The 18205-nt window shown below is 39.8% G+C and overlaps 1 protein-coding gene across 3 annotated transcripts in view; it reads left to right on the top strand.

The window, feature by feature from the left end:
* The window catches only part of LOC140411009 (importin subunit alpha-7), a 130123-nt gene extending 112128 nt beyond the window's left edge, over positions 1-17995 (top strand). For all 3 annotated transcript variants that reach the window (XM_072499960.1, XM_072499967.1, XM_072499976.1), the window contains exons 12-14: positions 9910-10037; positions 11992-12170; positions 12265-17995. In XM_072499960.1, coding sequence (XP_072356061.1) covers positions 9910-10037; positions 11992-12170; positions 12265-12452 — 495 coding nt within the window. In that variant the 3' untranslated portion in view covers positions 12453-17995. The remainder of the gene's footprint in view (positions 1-9909; positions 10038-11991; positions 12171-12264) is intronic.
* The last annotated feature ends 210 nt before the right edge of the window (positions 17996-18205 follow it).

The following is an 18205-nucleotide window of genomic DNA, read 5'->3' on the forward strand; positions in this document are numbered from 1 at the left end:
CCTTACGGACAGAGACTAAAAGCCGACTGTTCGATTTGGCAAAAACATTGCAGTTAACATTACCTGACAAAATGTGAAAATATGAGGTAATTATGGCGGTGGTTAAGCATTTAAAATTGGCTGAGATAGTTTGACTCACTGGAAATGGCAAAAATTCAGTTACAAATTAAGCAAATGGAACATGAGAAGAATTAAAGCAGCTTGAATGAAAAAGAAAAAGAAAGAGAGAGAGATAGAGAGGACAAAGAAAAGGAGAGAGAAGAAAGGAGGAAAGAAATAAAAGCCCTAACAGAACACAAAGAAAGGGAGATACAGATCAGCGGAAAAAGATAGAGAGAGCTTGAACTTCAGAAAATGGCCATGAAACATGACAGTCAGTTAAAATTGGCAGACGTAAAGGGAAACATACAGTTGGATGATAGTGAGAAAGAGCGTCATAGTCGAAGGCTTGGTGGGGATCTATTTAAATATGTCCAAGCCTTGCCAAGGTTTGTCGAGAAGGAGGTAGAAGCTTTTTTCATTTCATTTCAGAAAGTAGCTAAACAAATGAAATGGCCACAGGACATGTGGGTATTACTGATTCAAACAAAGCTGGTAGGTCGGGCTAGTGAAGTGTTTACATCACTACCGGAGGAGGTGTGAATTAGTTTCTTTTCAGTCCGGATGAAATGATCAATCGAGCACCAAGCTACTTCAACGTACGTTTATTCACGGCCGGGACTTGAGCACTGTACATCAAAGTGTCTATAGATGCAAGTCGAAGTTAATAACAGCAGACAATTACTTGTATAATAAAATGACAATGTTTCCTTCCCATGGACCGCCCCTTTAGAGGAGGCCTGAGAAATACAGCATTCTGTGGCTCTCAGCTAAAATATAGTTATCTGTAGAATTAGAAACTATTCCCAAGACTCTGTTTTGTTACTGCAACTGTCTAGCGCACAAACATAAGAGATAATGAAGATGCCTTGAAATTCAATTAGACCAAAAGTTCTCTTTGACATTTAATTTTCCCATCAAGCCATATTCTCAGAGGTATCTGGGACTTATGAGGAGGTGAAAAAATCCATCTTGGGTGCATATGAACTAGTGCCTGAAGCTTGCAGACAAAGGTTTAGAAATTTAAGGAAAGGATTTGGTCAAACATGCATGGAGTTTGAAAGGCTCAAACAGAGTAATTTTGATAGGTGGATAAGGGCTTTGAAAATAGACCAAACGTATGAAGCTCTCAGAGAAATTATACTTTAGGAGGAGTTTAAAAATTCAAATCCTTATGTAGTGAGAATTCATGTGGAAGAGCAGAGGGTTAAAACTGCAAGATTAGCAGCAGAAATGGCAGATGATTATGAATTAGTTCATAAATCAAAGCTTGGTTTCCGACATCCGTTTCAGCCTGTGAGGGATAGAAACTGGGGACATGAGAAATACTCAAGTGGTAAAGGTAAAAGTGAAACGATGGGAGACAATAAAGAGAGTGTACCGCAGATTAAAAAAAAAAATCCAGGAGGGTGGAAAAGAAATGAAAAGTTTCAAATGTTTTCACTGTTTAAAAAAAAAAAAACTAGGCCATGTAAAGTCAGTGTTGGTGGTTGAAGAAAAGCACTGGGAAGGCTGGTGTGGAAAAACAGGGTAAAGCAGTGGGGTTTGTTAGAGTGAAAAGGAAAGCCCAAGGGAAGTGAAGGAGGTACAAAAGATTGTACAGACAGTTCAAGAGGTGATTGATAAGAAGGTGCCAGATGTCTTTAAAGAATTTACTTGTGTGGGTAAAGTTTACTCATGTATCAGGAGGAGCAGGTAAAGAAGTCACAATTTTAAGAGATACGGGAGCTAGTCAATCTTTAATGGTAAGAACAACAAACAAAGAACAAATAAATGTACAGCACAGGAACAGGCCCTTCGGCCCTCCAAGCCCGTGCCGACCATGCTGCCCGACTAAACTACAATCTTCTCCACTTCCTGGGTCCGTATCCCTCTATTCCCATCCTATTCATGTATTTGTCAAGATGCCCCTTAAATGTCACTATCGTCCCTGCTTCCACCGCCGCCTCCGGTAGCGAGTTCCAGGCACCCACTACCCTGTGTAAAAAAACTTGCCTTGTGCATCTACTTTAAACCTTGCCCCTCTCACCTTAAACCTATGCCCCCAAGTAATTGACCCCTCTACCCTGGGGAAAAGCCTCTGACTATCCACTCTGTCTATGCCCCTCATAATTTTGTAGACCTCGATCAGGTCGCCCCTCAACCTCCTTTGTTCCAGTGAGAACAAACCGAGTTTATTCAACCGCTCCTCATAGCTAATGCTCTCCATACCAGGCAACATTCTGGTAAATCTCTTCTGCACCCTCTCTAAAGCCTCCACATCCTTCTGGTAGTGTGGCGACCAGAATTGAACACTACAGGTGTGGCCTAACTAAGGTTCTATACAGCTGCAACATGACTTGCCAATTCTTATACTCAATGCCCCGGCCAATGAAGGCAAGCATGCCGTATGCCTTCTTGACTACCTTCTCCACCTGTGTTGCCCCTTTTCAGTGACCTGTGGACCTGTACACCTAGATCTCTCTCACTTTCAATACTCTTGAGGGTTCTACCATTCACTGTATATTCCATATCTGCATTAGACCTTCCAAAATGCATTACCTCACATTTGTCCGGATTAAACTCCATCTGCCATCTCTCCGCCCGAGTCTCCATACAATCTAAATCCTGCTGTATCCTCTGACAGTCCTCATTGCTATCCGCAATTCCACCAACCTTTGTGTCGTCTGCAAACTTACTAATCAGACCAGTTACATTTTCCTCCAAATCATTTATATATACTACAAACAGCAAAGGTCCCAGCACTGATCCCTGTGGAACACCACTGGTCACAGCCCTCCAATTAGAAAAGCATCCTTCCATTGCTGCTACTCTGCCTTCTATGACCTAGCCAGTTCTGTATCCACCTTGCCAGCTCACCCCTGATCCTGTGTAACTTCACCTTTTGTACTAGTCTACCATGAGGGACCTTGTCAAAGGCCTTACTGAAGTCCATATCAACAACATCCACTGCCCTACCTGCATCAATCATCTTTGTGACCTCCTCGAAAAACTCTATCAAGTAAGTGAGACACGACCTCCCCTTCACAAAACCATGCTGCCTCTCACTAATACGTCCATTTGCTTCCAAATGGGAGTAGATCCTGTCTCGAAGAATTCTCTCCAGTAATTTCCCTACCACTGAAGTAAGGCTCACCGGCCTGTAGTTCCCTGGATTATCCTTGCTACCCTTCTTAAACAGAGGAACAACATTGGCTATATGAGGAGTTATGTAGTTTGTGAAGAATGTTGCCAGAAAAGGTGGTAATATGTGGAATTCAGGGTGAGAGGAGTAGTGTTCCATTATATAAGTTAAGGTTGGAAAGTCCAGTGAAGAGTGGTGAAGTGGTAGTATGAGTAATAGAGAAACTATCTTGTCCAGGAATACAGTTTGTCTTGGGTAATGATATAGCTGGATCGCAAGTGGGAGTGCTAGTGTCACACGGGAGGGTTTAAACTAGTATGGCAGGGGGGTGGGCACGGGAGCAATAGGTCAGAAGGTGAGAGGGTTGAGGGAGAACTAGGGAATAGGGACAGTGTGGCTCTGAGGCAGAGCAGACGGGGAGAAGTTGCTGAACACAGCGGGTCTGGTGGCCTGAAGTGCATATGTTTTAATGCAAGGAGCATTACGGGTAAGGCAGATGAACTTAGAGCTTGGATTACTACTTGGAACTATGATGTTGTTGCCATTACAGAGACCTGGTTGAGGGAAGGGCAGGATTGGCAGCTAAACGTTCCAGGATTTAGATGTTTCAGGCGGGATAGAGGGGGATGTAAAAGGGGAGGCGGAGTTGCGCTACTTGTTCAGGAGAGTATCACAGCTATACAGCGAGAGGACACCTCAGAGGGCAGTGAGGCTATATGGGTAGAGATCAGGAATAAGAAGGGTGCAGTCACAATGTTGGGGGTATACTACATGCCTCCCAACAGCCAGCGGGAGATAGAGGAGCAGATAGGTAGACAGATTTTGGAAAAGAGTAAAAACAACAGGGTTGTGGTGATGGGAGACTTCAACTTCCCCAATATTGACTGGGACTCACTTAGTGCCAGGGGCTTAGACGGGGCAGAGTTTGTAAGGAGCATCCAGGAGGGCTTCTTAAAACAATATGTAAACAGTCCAACTAGGGAAGAGGCGGTACTGGACCTGGTATTGGGGAATGAGCCCGGCCAGGTGGTAGATGTTTCAGTAGGGGAGCATTTCGGTAACAGTGACCACAATTCAGTAAGTTTTAAAGTACTGGTGGACAAGGATAAGAGTGGTCCGAGGATGAATGTGCTAAATTGGGGGAAGGCTAATTATAACAATATTAGGCGGGAACTGAAGAACATAGATTGGGGGCGGATGTTTGAGGGCAAATCAACATCTGACATGTGGGAGGCTTTCAAGTGTCAGTTGATAGGAATACAGGACAGGCATGTTCCTGTGAGGAAGAAAGATAAATACGGCAATTTTCGGGAACCTTGGATGACGAATGATATTGTAGGCCTCGTCAAAAAGAAAAAGGAGGCATTTGTCAGGGCTAAAAGGCTGGGAACAGACGAAGCCTGTGTGGCATATAAGGAAAGTAGGAAGGAACTTAAGCAGGGAGTCAGGAGGGCTAGAAGGGGTCATGAAAAGTCATTGGCAAATAGGGTTAAGGAAAATCCCAAGGCTTTTTACACTTACATAAAAAGCAAGAGGGTAGCCAGGGAAAGGGTTGGCCCACTGAAGGATAGGCAAGGGAATCTATGTGTGGAGCCAGAGGAAATGGGCGAGGTACTAAATGAATACTTTGCATCAGTATTCACCAAAGAGAAGGAATTGGTAGATGTTGAGTCTGGAGAAGGGGGTGTAGATAGCCTGGGTCACATTGTGATCCAAAAAGACGAGGTGTTGGGTGTCTTAAAAAATATTAAGGTAGATAAGTCCCCAGGGCCGGATGGGATCTACCCCAGAATACTGAAGGAGGCTGGAGAGGAAATTGCTGAGGCCTTGACAGAAATCTTTGGATCCTCGCTGTCTTCAGGGGATGTCCCGGAGGACTGGAGAATAGCCAATGTTGTTCCTCTGTTTAAGAAGGGTGGCAGGGATAATCCCGGGAACTACAGGCCGGTGAGCCTTACTTCAGTGGTAGGGAAATTACTGGAGAGAATTCTTCGAGACAGGATCTACTCCCATTTGGAAGCAAATGGACGTATTAGTGAGAGGCAGCACGGTTTTGTGAAGGGGAGGTCGTGTCTCACTAACTTGATAGAGTTTTTCGAGGAGGTCACTAAGATGATTGATGCAGGTAGGGCAGTAGATGTTGTCTATATGGACTTCAGTAAGGCCTTTGACAAGGTCCCTCATGGTAGACTAGTACAAAAGGTGAAGTCACACGGGATCAGGGGTGAACTGGCAAGGTGGATACAGAACTGGCTAGGCCATAGAAGGCAGAGGGTAGCAATGGAGGGATGCTTTTCTAATTGGAGGGCTGTGACCAGTGGTGTTCCACAGGGATCAGTGCTGGGACCTTTGCTCTTTGTAGTATATATAAATGATTTGGAGGAAAATGTAACTGGTCTGATTAGTAAGTTTGCAGACGACACAAAGGTTGGTGGAATTGCGGATAGCGATGAGGACTGTCTGAGGATACAGCAGGATTTAGATTGTCTGGAGACTTGGGCGGAGAGATGGCAGATGGAGTTTAACCTGGACAAATGTGAGGTAATGCATTTTGGAAGGGTTAATGCAGGTAGGGAATATACAGTGAATGGTAGAACCCTCAAGAGTATTGAAAGTCAAAGAGATCTAGGAGTACAGGTCCACAGATCACTGAAAGGGGCTACACAGGTGGAGAAGGTAGTCAAGAAGGCATACGGCATGCTTGCCTTCATTGGCCGGGGCATTGAGTATAAGAATTGGCAAGTCATGTTGCAGCTGTATAGAACCTTAGTTAGGCCACACTTGGAGTATAGTGTTCAATTCTGGTCGCCACACTACCAGAAGGATGTGGAGGCTTTAGAGAGGGTGCAGAAGAGATTTACCAGAATGTTGCCTGGTATGGAGGGCATAAGCTATGAGGAGCGATTGAATAAACTCGGTTTGTTCTCACTGGAACGAAGGAGGTTGAGGGGCGACCTGATAGAGGTATACAAAATTATGAGGGGCATAGACAGAGTGGATAGTCAGAGGCTTTTCCCCAGGGTAGAGGGGTCAATTACTAGGGGGCATAGGTTTAAGGTGAGAGGGGCAAAGTTTAGAGTAGATATACGAGGCAAGTTTTTTACGCAGAGGGTAGTGGGTGCCTGGAACTCACTACCGGAGGAGGTAGTGGAGGCAGGGACGATAGGGACATTTAAGGGGCATCTTGACAAATATATGAATAGGATGGGAATAGAAGGATACGGACCCAGGAAGTGTAGAAGATTGTAGCTTAGTCGGGCAGTATGGTCGGCACGGGCTTGGAGGGCCGAAGGGCCTGTTCCTGTGCTGTATATTTCTTTGTTCTTTGTTTGTTTGATGGCTACTGTGGTTGATAAGCCAGTGGAAAATCAGACAACTGAAGTGTTGAAGGACGAATATTCTGTAATTTCTCCGGATTGTGTAGTAACAAGGTCGCAAATTCACATGTTAAGACAAGAGGAGAAATCAAAGAGTGAAGGTGAAGTTGAAGTGCAATTATCAGAAACTATTTTTGACCAGATGGTTGAACAAGAACAGGTGGAGGATGAGGCGGATATTTTTAGTTCAGTAAAATTGGCGGTGTTACAACCAAAATATATAGAAATAAAACGGATGTATCAGAAAGCGTACACGGAATCTGAGAGTATACCAGAGTGTTATTACCGTAAAAGTGATGTCTTGATGAGAAAATGGAGACCTTTACATGTGCAGGCGGATGAAAAGTGGGCAGAAATTCATAAAGTAGTATTGCCGGAAGGGTATAGAAAGGAGGTGTTGCGAGTTGCACATGAGGTACTAGTGGGGGGTCATTTGGGGATAAGGAAAACTCGAGTTAAAATACAGAAACATTTGTATTGGCCTGGACTACATAAAGATGTAGTTAAATTTTGTCAATCATGTCACACATGTCAAGTGATGGGGAAACCTCAAGCAGTGATAAAACCAGCGCCCTTAATACCCATTCCAGCATTTGAGGAACCTTTTACAATGGTCCTAATTGATTGCGTAGGAACGCTTCCTAATACAAAAAGTGGGGATCAATATCTTTTGACTATAATGGATGTGTCTACTAGGTTTCCAGAGGCCATCCCAGTACGTAATATTACAGCTAAAAAGATTGTGGAGGAGTTACTTAAATTCTTTACTAGATATGGACTACCCACAGAAATACAATCGGATCAAGGATCAAATTTTACCTCCATGTTATTCAAAGAAGTTATGGATAGCTTGGGAATAAAACAATTTAAATCAAATTCGTTCCAAACAGAATCTCAGGGAGTGTTAGAAAGGTGGCATCAGACATTAAAGACAACGTTGAGGGCTTATTATCAAGATTATCCAGAGGATTGGGATAAAGGAATTCCATTCGTATTGTTTGCAATTAGGGATGCACTTAATGAGTCGACCAAATTTAGTCCTTTTGAACTAATTTTTGGTCATGAGGTAAGGGGACCACTTAAATTGATTTAAGGAAAAATTGCTGGGTGAGAAATCGGAAATTACATTATTAGATTACGTGTCAAATTTTAGGGAACGATTAAATAGAGCAGGCGAATTGGCTAGACAACATTTGAAAGTTGCACAAAATGTGATGAAATGCGTCGCGGACAAGAAATCCAAAGTTCATAGTTTTGCCAGTGGAGATGAAGCTTTAATGCTGTTACCAGTGGTAGGTGAGCCTTTAAAAGCTAGATTTTGTGGACCTTATCAGATTGAAAGGAAATTAAGTGAGGTGAATTATGTGGTTAAAAACACCAGATAGAAGGAAGACTCACCGAGTGTGACATGTGAATATGCTTAAAAGGTACTTTGAAAGGGAAGGAGAGAAAAAGGAGGTTTTAATGATTCTAACTCAAAGTGATGAACCAAATCCAGATGATTATGATTTTGACATACCTCAAATTAAATTGGAAAGTGAGGATGTTCTTAAAAATTGGGATACATTGTTGAGTTATCTTCCAGAGGAAAAATGAACTGACCTGAAAGAGTTATTGATATCACATGTGCAAGTTTGTGGAGATAAATTGGGAAGTACTAAATTGGCTATACATGATGTAGATGTGGGAAATGCTGTTCCAATCAAACAACATCATTTTCATATATAGTTGAGGTCCCAACATTGACACCTGCGGAACAGCACCAGTCACCGCTGCCATCCTGAAAAGGATGTCTTTATCACCACTCTTTGCCTTCTGCCATTCAGACAATCTTCTATCCATGCCAGTACCTTGCGCCGAACACCATGGGCTCTTATCTTATTTAGAAGTCTCCTATACAGCACCTTGTGCCGGAAAGGAGTGTATAACTGTTGCATTGCATGCATTCGTTCCTTAAATATTAGCCATTACCTATCCACCATCATGCCTTTTAATTAAGTTCCCCAATCTATCATAGCCAACTCACCCCTCATACCTTTGTAGCTTCCTTTATTTAGATTTAGGACCCTAGTTTCTGATCCAGCCTCTTCACTTTCTATCCTATATCATGTTATGGTCACTGTTCCCTAAAGGAGCACAACAAGGTTATTAATTAACTCATCCTCATTGCATAATACCATCTAGAATAGCACATTCCCTAGTCGGTTCCTCAATATACTGGTTTAAAAATCCATCTCCGACATATTCCAGGAATTCATTTGAAACAGTTTTGTTTGTGATTTGCTAAGTTTGTATATAGATTAAAGTTACCCATGATTACTGTAACCCCCTTGTTACATGCATCTCTAAGTTCCTGTTTAATGTCATCCCCTATCTTACCACGACTGTTTAGAGGCCTAAAGACAAATCCCACTAATGTTTCTTGCTCCTTTATTGCTTCTTCGCTCTACCTAGACTCAATCTACTTCTAGATTTTCAGAGCCAATATCCTTGTTACACTGATTTCATCCTCAACTAACCATGCCACCATACCTCCTTTCCGTTTTTCTCTCTCCATCCTGAATACTGACTACTCTCTGCATTCAGATAGTGCCTTTTGACTTGTCTTTTTAACATTTTTATACTATTGAAATCCCCTGTGGGGATATTGGTCCAGGTCCAGCTAGGGTGCAACCTGTCCAGCTTGTAGAGGTCCCCTTTTAGCCAGAATTGGTCCTAATGCCTCAGGAATTCAAATTCCTCCCCTACACCATCTCTCCATCCCTGTATTCATCTGGTCTATTTTCCTCTTCCTCTTCTCGCTAGCACTTGGCGTAATACTCCGATTACTATTTTTGAGGTCCTGCTTTTTGATTTATTGCCTAGCTCCATCTATTCCCTCCCACACCTTGCAACTGAGACATTTGTGGTGGTGCCACCGTCCTGGCTCTTGCTGCAGCTTATAGGTTCCAAGTCCTACTCCAGGACTTTGAGCACAAATCGAGGCTGACACTCCTATTCAGTTCTGAGAGAGTGCTTAAGTGTCAAAAGTGCTATCTTTTTAAAAATACATTAAATCGAGGTCCTGTCAGTCTCGTCTGCCGCCCAGGTAGGCAGAACCGATCCCATGGCACTATTTTGAATAAGAGCAGGGAAGTTATCCCAGCATCCTGGCGAATATTTATCTCTCAATCATTATCACCAAAATGCAGATTATCTGGCCTTTGACACTTTGCTACTCATGGGATGTGCTATGATTATGAAATATGCTATTAACATGCAAGTCTTGTTTTCGTTCAATTCATTTTTCAAACTTCTTTTGGTTTTAAGGCTGTAATAGATGCAAACATCTTTCCAGTACTGATTGACCTTCTTCAGAAAGCAGAATTTCGGACGAGGAAGGAGGCAGCATGGGGCATCACAAATGCAACTTCTGGAGGAACACCAGAACAGATTAAGTGAGTGGCATAAATATTGTATTTGTGTCTCTATTTTCCTCGTTGCCTCTGATCACTTTCCCCAAATAAATTGTCAAACATTTTTGATATCCTTTGCCACTTTCTTTACAAGCACCCCTTTTGTAGTTCTTACTAGGTGCTTTGGTGGCCTTTGTTCTTTTTATTTTTCCCCTTCAAGGGATGTGTGACATTTTGCATTTTTGCATGCTTTTTCCTCTGCATTTTATGTTGTTTCTTACCCCTATAGTAATTCGTGTTTTTTTTTTTAGCATGCAAGCTCTTGCATCCTACGGATATAAACTTTTTCTGCATATGAAAATATTTTTGAATACCTCTTTACAGACACGGTAGGCCATGTGGCGCCTCTGTGCCGTAGATCTTCTATGACCTCCTATTGATTTTTTTTTTTTTACCCGTTAACAGATTTGCACAATTCACTGGACAGCCTCTGCTTTGAAGCCAGCCGTACCAGCATTTCCTCCTTTCAAACACTGCAGTTAACTTGATCATATCATGATCACCATTAATGTCCAAGCACTGTTGGGCTGTTTCCTAAATCTGGCTCAGTATTAAATCTAATTTGATCTGACCTCTTGTTGGTTCTAAGACATTGCTTCAGAATGCTATCCCGAACACATTCCAGGAACCCACTACCTTTCTGACATACTACCCTGTTTGTCCCAATCTATCTGGAAGTTAAAATTCCCCATTAAAACCACTCTGCCATTGCCATTTGTTTTTCTAGCCTCTGCAATTATACAAGCTACCACTTGGTTGCTACAAGAAGGTCTAATTAACAGCTCTCACAACAGTCTTAAATTTCTTGTTATTAATTCTACCCATAAAGTTTCACTGCCTGACATCCTCTCATCATTGAAGTGATTTCATCCTTCATCACTTAGTCTACTCCTAGCACTCTACCATTTTCTTCATTTTACCAGTAGACTTTACAACCTGATATGTTTAGTTCCAGTCTAATCTTCGTAATGGCTAGTATAAGATACCCTCCAAGCTGAATTTGTAGCTGCACTGCATTCAATTTGAACTTTGCACAAATGCACAGATGTAGACTGCTTATTTGGGCCACAGGCCCTAAACTACCCTTCTGCCCCAATGCTGTGCTCTCATTTCTTATTTCGGTCTCCTGGTTTAATTACTTCACATATTTTAGGTTTTCCTTTCTTTACCTATAGTAATATGTTTGATGTAGAGATTAAAAAGTTTGCAGGTGATATGAAAATACACTCTGTGGTTGATGGTGCAAAAGTTGTCGACTGCAGGACTGACTAGGTATGCCGAAAGTGGCGAATTAATTTCAGTCTCGAAAAGGATGATGTAATTAATGCATCTTTGAGGACCAGTAAGGCAGGGGTTCTGCCTGGATTGTATACAGAACAATCCTTTCAATCATCTACCAGCCACGTTGCGGCACGCTGACTTTAAGGCGCAATATGGCCAGTAAAATGGCGCATAACAGTAGGTGGATTGGCTGTGTTAAATTGCTCCAAAAGCTTAGGTCGGGTTACTGTGTTACGGGAGTAGGTTGGAGGCATGGGCAGAAGTAGGGTGCTCTTTCCAAGGGCCGGTGCAGACTCAATGGGCCGAATGGCCTCCTGCACTGTTGACTCGATGATTCTATGAATGAAAGGCACCTAACGTTGAACAGTTTGTGTGAGAGAAGTAGGTCTTGCTTTGCAATTCCATCAGGGTTGAACATAAATTTTATTCATTTAATTTAACAATTTGAAATAGAATACTAAAATTAATATATGTTTGATGAATTTTGACAAATTGTGATGTTAACGTCCAACCTGATTTGCTTTAGAGCGAAGTGATGATACAGTGTGAATACAATTCTGAAGACCTCCATGTATGGTCCACCACCATAACATTTGTAGAAATTTTCTGTTAATACAGCAGAATGTCTTTGCATATTTTTCTATTTTTTTTATAGGTATCTTGTGAGCTTGGGTTGTATTAAGCCATTGTGCGACCTACTGACTGTTATGGACTCAAAAATAGTTCAAGTTGCCTTAAATGGGCTGGAAAATATTTTGAGGCTTGGAGAGCAGGAGGCTAAACAAAATGGAACTGGGATTAATCCGTACTGTAGCCTTATTGAAGAAGCTTATGGTAGGAGAAGTTCTAAAAAATTGATATTTTTCATAAAATTCTAACGATTTTTGTTAGAGATCTAAAATAAATTTGTCCTATTCCTTCATCACAGGTCTCGATAAAATTGAATTTTTGCAGAGCCATGAGAATCAGGAAATTTATCAGAAGGCCTTTGATCTTATTGAGCATTACTTCGGAGTAGAGGAAGAGGACAGTAGTATTGCGCCACAAGTGGATGAGACTGCACAGCAATTCCTCTTTCAGCAGCAGGAGGCCCCCATGGAGGGTTTCCAATTGTAAAGTGTGCAAGAAATAACCAACAAACACGTATCCCATCCCTGATGACCCATCGAACCACGCACGTTTAGCTGAAAAGAGTCACCGGAAACTTTTTTCTTTTCAAAAGGTTTTTTCCCCCCCAAAGGGAAAATTAATTTAGTACAAAGTCGTGCTTTTCTAATTTTTAAGTGGTAGAGTTGTGGGTCACTGTTGCACTTCCCTTTTATGTTTGTTTAATGTTGCATCGGAACTTAATATTTTTTTTTCAGTTTGTGCACCATGGTGCATCTGTAAAAGACAATTCTCCCTGAAATAAAGCTAGAGAAACCCAGTAAACATTAAACTTAACTCTGATAGATTCAAATATTCGAGACATTCTTGCAATTTATTTTTCCACAGCAGCGACAAAGTTTAAGGCAGACAGTTTGAGTTAACAATCAACTGATATAACTAAAATTCTTTGAAAGATTGCTTATGTAGATAACTAAGGTAGCCAGCCCTCTAGGCATATTGTCATTTTTGAATGACTGCTGCCATCAGAAAAAATGCGATTTGAACACTTAGGTGTTGGAAAGAATTGTCTTTTGGATGGATTTTTACCTGGTTTTTTTTTTGAGGGTTGGTGGGTGAGTGTGAGAGTGTTTTAAATATTTCACTGAATATATAGAAAAATGTATCTGCTTCCAAAAATTTACTCCTCAAAGTTCCAGTGGGTCTTATAATGAGCAGGTGCAAACGGTACTAATTCTGAATTCAGTGAACTTGCAGCTCTAATCAAATAATCAGTTGCTTGGTTGTAACTGATAATCAAGGGTGGAGCCAATATTCTAATTAGAAATTTCAGAGCAGCGTATTTTGGAAGCGAGAGAGCATTCAGAATTGGCGCAAGACTAATTTTGAGGAGTTTAAATGTACATTTGCTACTGCTAGAACTGTTAAATGTTGAAAAAGGTAGTCCGGTTTGATTATGGCTTAATTTAAACATTCAGATTTGATTTATGTATTTTTTTTCCTCTTTAGAAAGGGAAGGGAGGTTGGAAATTTTGGTAATAGTTGGGAAAAGAGGGGGACAGCTTGATGTAAGCTGATATACAGTTGGGGAAAAATTGTAAGCCGTGTTAATTAACATTCAAGTGTCTGGCCTTTCAGGGTGTTGCATCGCAGCAGCTGCTGATCATGTATTTAAACAAAAAAATACAGATTTGATCTGTCTAGAAATTTGAGTATTTAATGTGTAAACTGGAAGCTGTAGAATGCAAATCTCTAAATGCCAGTCATTACTTATTTCATGTGTTACTTTAAAATAATGATAAAAATGTATTTGTCCCTTGCCAAGCAGCTGGTTCAAAATAATTGCAACTATAGTTGCTGACCTGCCAAGTTTTATAGCGCAATTGGATCGCTATTTTCTATCTGCAAACTTGCTTAAGTTTCCTCAGCAGCTATCTGTTGAATATCCAAACTCCACATTTGTCTTCAGAAAATCTGCAAAAGAAACCAATTGTAGTAATTGTAATTAATCCCAATATGTATCTTTTTTTATCTGGGTGATCGAATTCAATCTGGGTGAAGAATCTCCCTAATGTTTACATTTACCCGCTCCCTGAAATGACAGGACATTACCTCTGCACACAATGCTTTGTTTGGCAGTTAGTCAATGGGCAACTAAACCTGTCTACCAGCTAGATTTAGATTCAATTTGATTTGATTTTTTAAAGTGGTAATAAGATGGAAGTATTCACTCCCAGGGTAAGAATGAAGTCATCTATTTAAACTGTGTTTAGTTACAAAATTAATTGGTAAATAGAATCTGAAATTACAGTGCATGTTAAAGATGTACTGCATCTTACTTTGCTATTGCTTCACCCTTTAGGATGTAAAATGCACGGGGAAAAGGAAACTTAAACTTACTGTAGGGATAAATAAAGAAAACTGAACAAACTTGAAGCAAGTGTACAGATCCAAGTCAACTTAAGAAAAAGGAAACCAATTTTGTTCTGAGCACTTTTTAAATTTTACTGATAACCTCAAGTTTTGGCAAGGGGATACTTTGTCTACATTCTAACAGATTTGACATTTGCACACATTATTGCATACATGCAAGCATAATTAACTATTCCACACACTTTTACATCTACAATTTTAGAGAATTCTGGTATACAATACTTTGAAGAGTGGGATTCTATATTGAACAAGGAGAGTGCATTCATTAGACAAACTGTGAATCTTAATTATTGAATTCTATTGAAAAGCCAATTTTTCTACCTCTGCCACTGTGATTAGCTTTGCTGAGGGGGGCGGGGGAGGGCGTGGTATGCGGACAGATCACACAACAAACATTAGAGATCCGTGAAGTAGAACCATTATGAACTGAGCTCAGCTATTCTCAGTGATTATTTTTCTTCCTCACTCTGAACTTGGGAGTCCATGCTGCCTAACTTTACTATCATTCTAGTTGAAACCGTTTTGGCATTCACATAAAAAGTAAATGTGCTAAAATATTCATAAAAATGAGAGCAGGTAATATTTTAACATCATTTGTTGTATAAGGAGGAGATAGAGCAAGGTGCTCCTAGCCTCAGGGGCATGAATCTTATGTGCGAGCAGTTGGGCATTGATTTTTGGGTTGTGTGGTATAGTTCATAAGTTCCAAAAAGTAAAGTAGTTTTAAATTGAACGTGCATTTTAACCACAACTTTTAATCCGGCCGCTCCAGTTCAGCTTGGTTTTACTTTTGTATATCCCTAACGGTCTGGTGTGATGCTGACTGACTAAAGATGTGTGATATGATGGAGTTTGAAACCATTGCTTCAACAAAGTTTCTATATTTCTAGTGTACACCTTATTATAAATAGTAGGAATGGCTCAGAACCAAACTTTCAGAAGCTGTTATCTCTCTCATACTGTAAAATGTTTGTAGTACAAATACTACTACAAAGATGATGATTTTTGGTGCCTAACGTTATGTGGTTTGCATACTGTTTTTAATAGTATTTTTGCAGTAGGCCTCATTGTGCATCTTTAAACATATTTGCTAAATAAGTATATATTGTTTGCTTAGTTTTCAGGTTTCTGCATGCTTTGAATTTTTTTAAATTGGAAGTTCTTTTTGCATCCAGGCTGGATGAGAGGTTTGTGCTTTTCTCTCTTGTTGGTTAGAATGATTAAAACTCTATTTGCATCTTCGACTAGAATGAAACATTATGTTGATTTACTCCCTGGTTCTTGGCTGGTGGAAATTGTGGCAGTGTAACGAAACCTGGGAAAAGAAGAAAAAGGTCCATAAGAGGTCACAGGCTCTAGTATAAAGATTTTTTTTTTAAATTCCTCGTGTTCCACCGTAGCATTTTTGCATTAATCTAGAAATATTAAGGAACCTAAATTAACAAAGTCTTCCTAGTCTATTGCGCCATTGAAATTAACAAAACATTTCTCAGGTTCTGTGAAGAGATACCCTTAGCAGCAGTATTTCTGCCACAGTATTTCAGCTGCTGACATTTAAATTTAAAGATTTGGTCCACAGAAATTGAAAGAAAATTATGTAACATTCCCTTCATTGGATCGTTCTGCTGGAAACCAGACCAAAGGAATAATTTTTTAAACAGCTTAATGGATCTTTTGGAAGGGCTGGGGAGGAGAAAGAAGATGAGGAAATTTTCCCCAAAAGTCTTGATTTCCTTTCGTAAGAACAGCTAGGCCAATAGTTACTATTTCTAATTCTTTAACTGGCATTAACTGAAATATAAATTCAAACCGACTGGCTCGAAGATGATTTGGTATTAACTTCCTTAACTAAAATACTATCGTAGTTGCTTAAAATTTGTGAGGAAGAAAGTATGTAATGGATAGTTTTTTTCTCGAGCTCCATTATCGAAGAATAGGTTGCCCTAACGGTTAAAACATTGTTATTTTTGGAGTTTTAATAAGGTCTGTTGAAGGGAATAAATGCGTTGCATTTAGGCTTCAATTTTGTTAGTTAGCTATTTGACCAGAACTGGGAGAAAATCAATTCTTGTAATGCTAAACATACTTTTGCTTGCAAATTATTTACGACCATATCTGATGTCAATGCTAAATACTTTTGAACTTCGAAGTGAAACTGAAGAAGGCCTAGAGTATATTTTGTATGTATTTGAAATAGTCTATACCCTCTTGCTTCCAACATACAGCATAAAGAGAAAACATTTCAGGAGTTTGGTTCTGTGCCCTTCACTAACCAATGTATTTATGGCAGCTGTTAACCATTTGATATTTTAGATTTTTCGATAATCTAGAATGGACATTACAGCAAATAATATGGTACATAATTTCCACACAAACCAATAAATTGGTACGGATATTTCATGCTACCATCAAATTTTTGAGCACTTCCATTTGCCAACTATGCAAACTTTTCCATGAGGCCTTCTGACCGAGGTCCATATCCTTAAATATTTCTGAATGTCTATGAAGTAACTTTTTTTTTTTGACCAGGAAATTTTGTACAGTTTTCTACTGATACTTTGATGTACAACACTGAAAAAATGGGCAGTTTGGCCGGGAGAAAGTTTCAATTTGTATTAATTTGAGCCATTATAATTTAAAATACTGTTACTGGAAATTACTGGAATAAACTTGTAGAGTAAGTACATGCCAGCAACAGTCCATTTCCAAGCAAAAAGAAATAAAGCTGCTACACCTTTTGAGACCTAACTTTTGTATTTTAAACTTGTAATTTGGATACTTTATTTTATCAAAGATTTTGCTTACTTTAAGCCACTTGTAGCCTTTCATTGCAAAGTCACAGCATCAGAAATTCTACAGAACGAGAAGGCAAAATTACAATGCACTCCTGTTCTTTATTCACACAAGTGCCAGCCCGACCACAAGTCCATGGAGATTTATGCTTCTCTTCTCTTTTCAGTCTTTGACAATTTAATTTTACTTGAATGTGTGCATTTTTTGTGGATACGTGCAAACATGCTGCTCTTTTTTCCTCCTTAACTGCCACAAGTGATGTTAACAGTGGCAATCATTAGTATTATATGCACTAATCTAATCCATTGATTAGGCGGGGGGGAGGTGTTGGTGGGATCGGAGTTGGAACACTGACTAGAAAATCCGACTGTGTATACCCCTGGCCACAATTTCTAATTTGTTTTGCAAACAAATGTAGAGGGATTAAAATTTTACAAGACTTTTTTTCTTGAACATATAGTTAAAAAGCATAACCAAAAAAATACATTCTATTTATTTTCATACTGCTATATTATATGACAATTTTTTTTTTTTTACTTGCTCTTCTACAGATGTTTGCAGATTTAAAGTTTGTGTCCAAATTGCTGTTTCTCAAAACTCAAATCATTTTTCCCCCTTTAATTTTGGGAGGACATGTTACCGCCCATAATACTTCTGACCATTGACAGACTTGTCATAACTTTATGAATGCATAAGATGACGGAAGCAGATAGCACAAACAGAACATGATACACAAACACAATACAACAAAAGCAATTACAAATTCTGTTCCTTTGTTTAAAACACTGTAAATGTACAAGTATGAAATAAATCTTGTTGCAAATCTACATGTGTGTTACTTACTGATGATGTTTAGCTTTACATGTGTGCAAAGCATAGTTTTGTAAACAATGATTCAATTCACATCTCACAAAAGTGCATCATTTAAATTTACACTCTAATGACAATTTGGTAATTGTCATGTGAGAGTACCTTAAAGAAATGGGTGTTTATAAATGGGTGTGTATAGAAGTATCGGTAGTGAGAGTACCTTTTGA

Source organism: Scyliorhinus torazame, chromosome 1 (assembly GCF_047496885.1).
Source record: "Scyliorhinus torazame isolate Kashiwa2021f chromosome 1, sScyTor2.1, whole genome shotgun sequence".
Classification (NCBI taxonomy): Eukaryota; Metazoa; Chordata; class Chondrichthyes; order Carcharhiniformes; family Scyliorhinidae; genus Scyliorhinus; species Scyliorhinus torazame.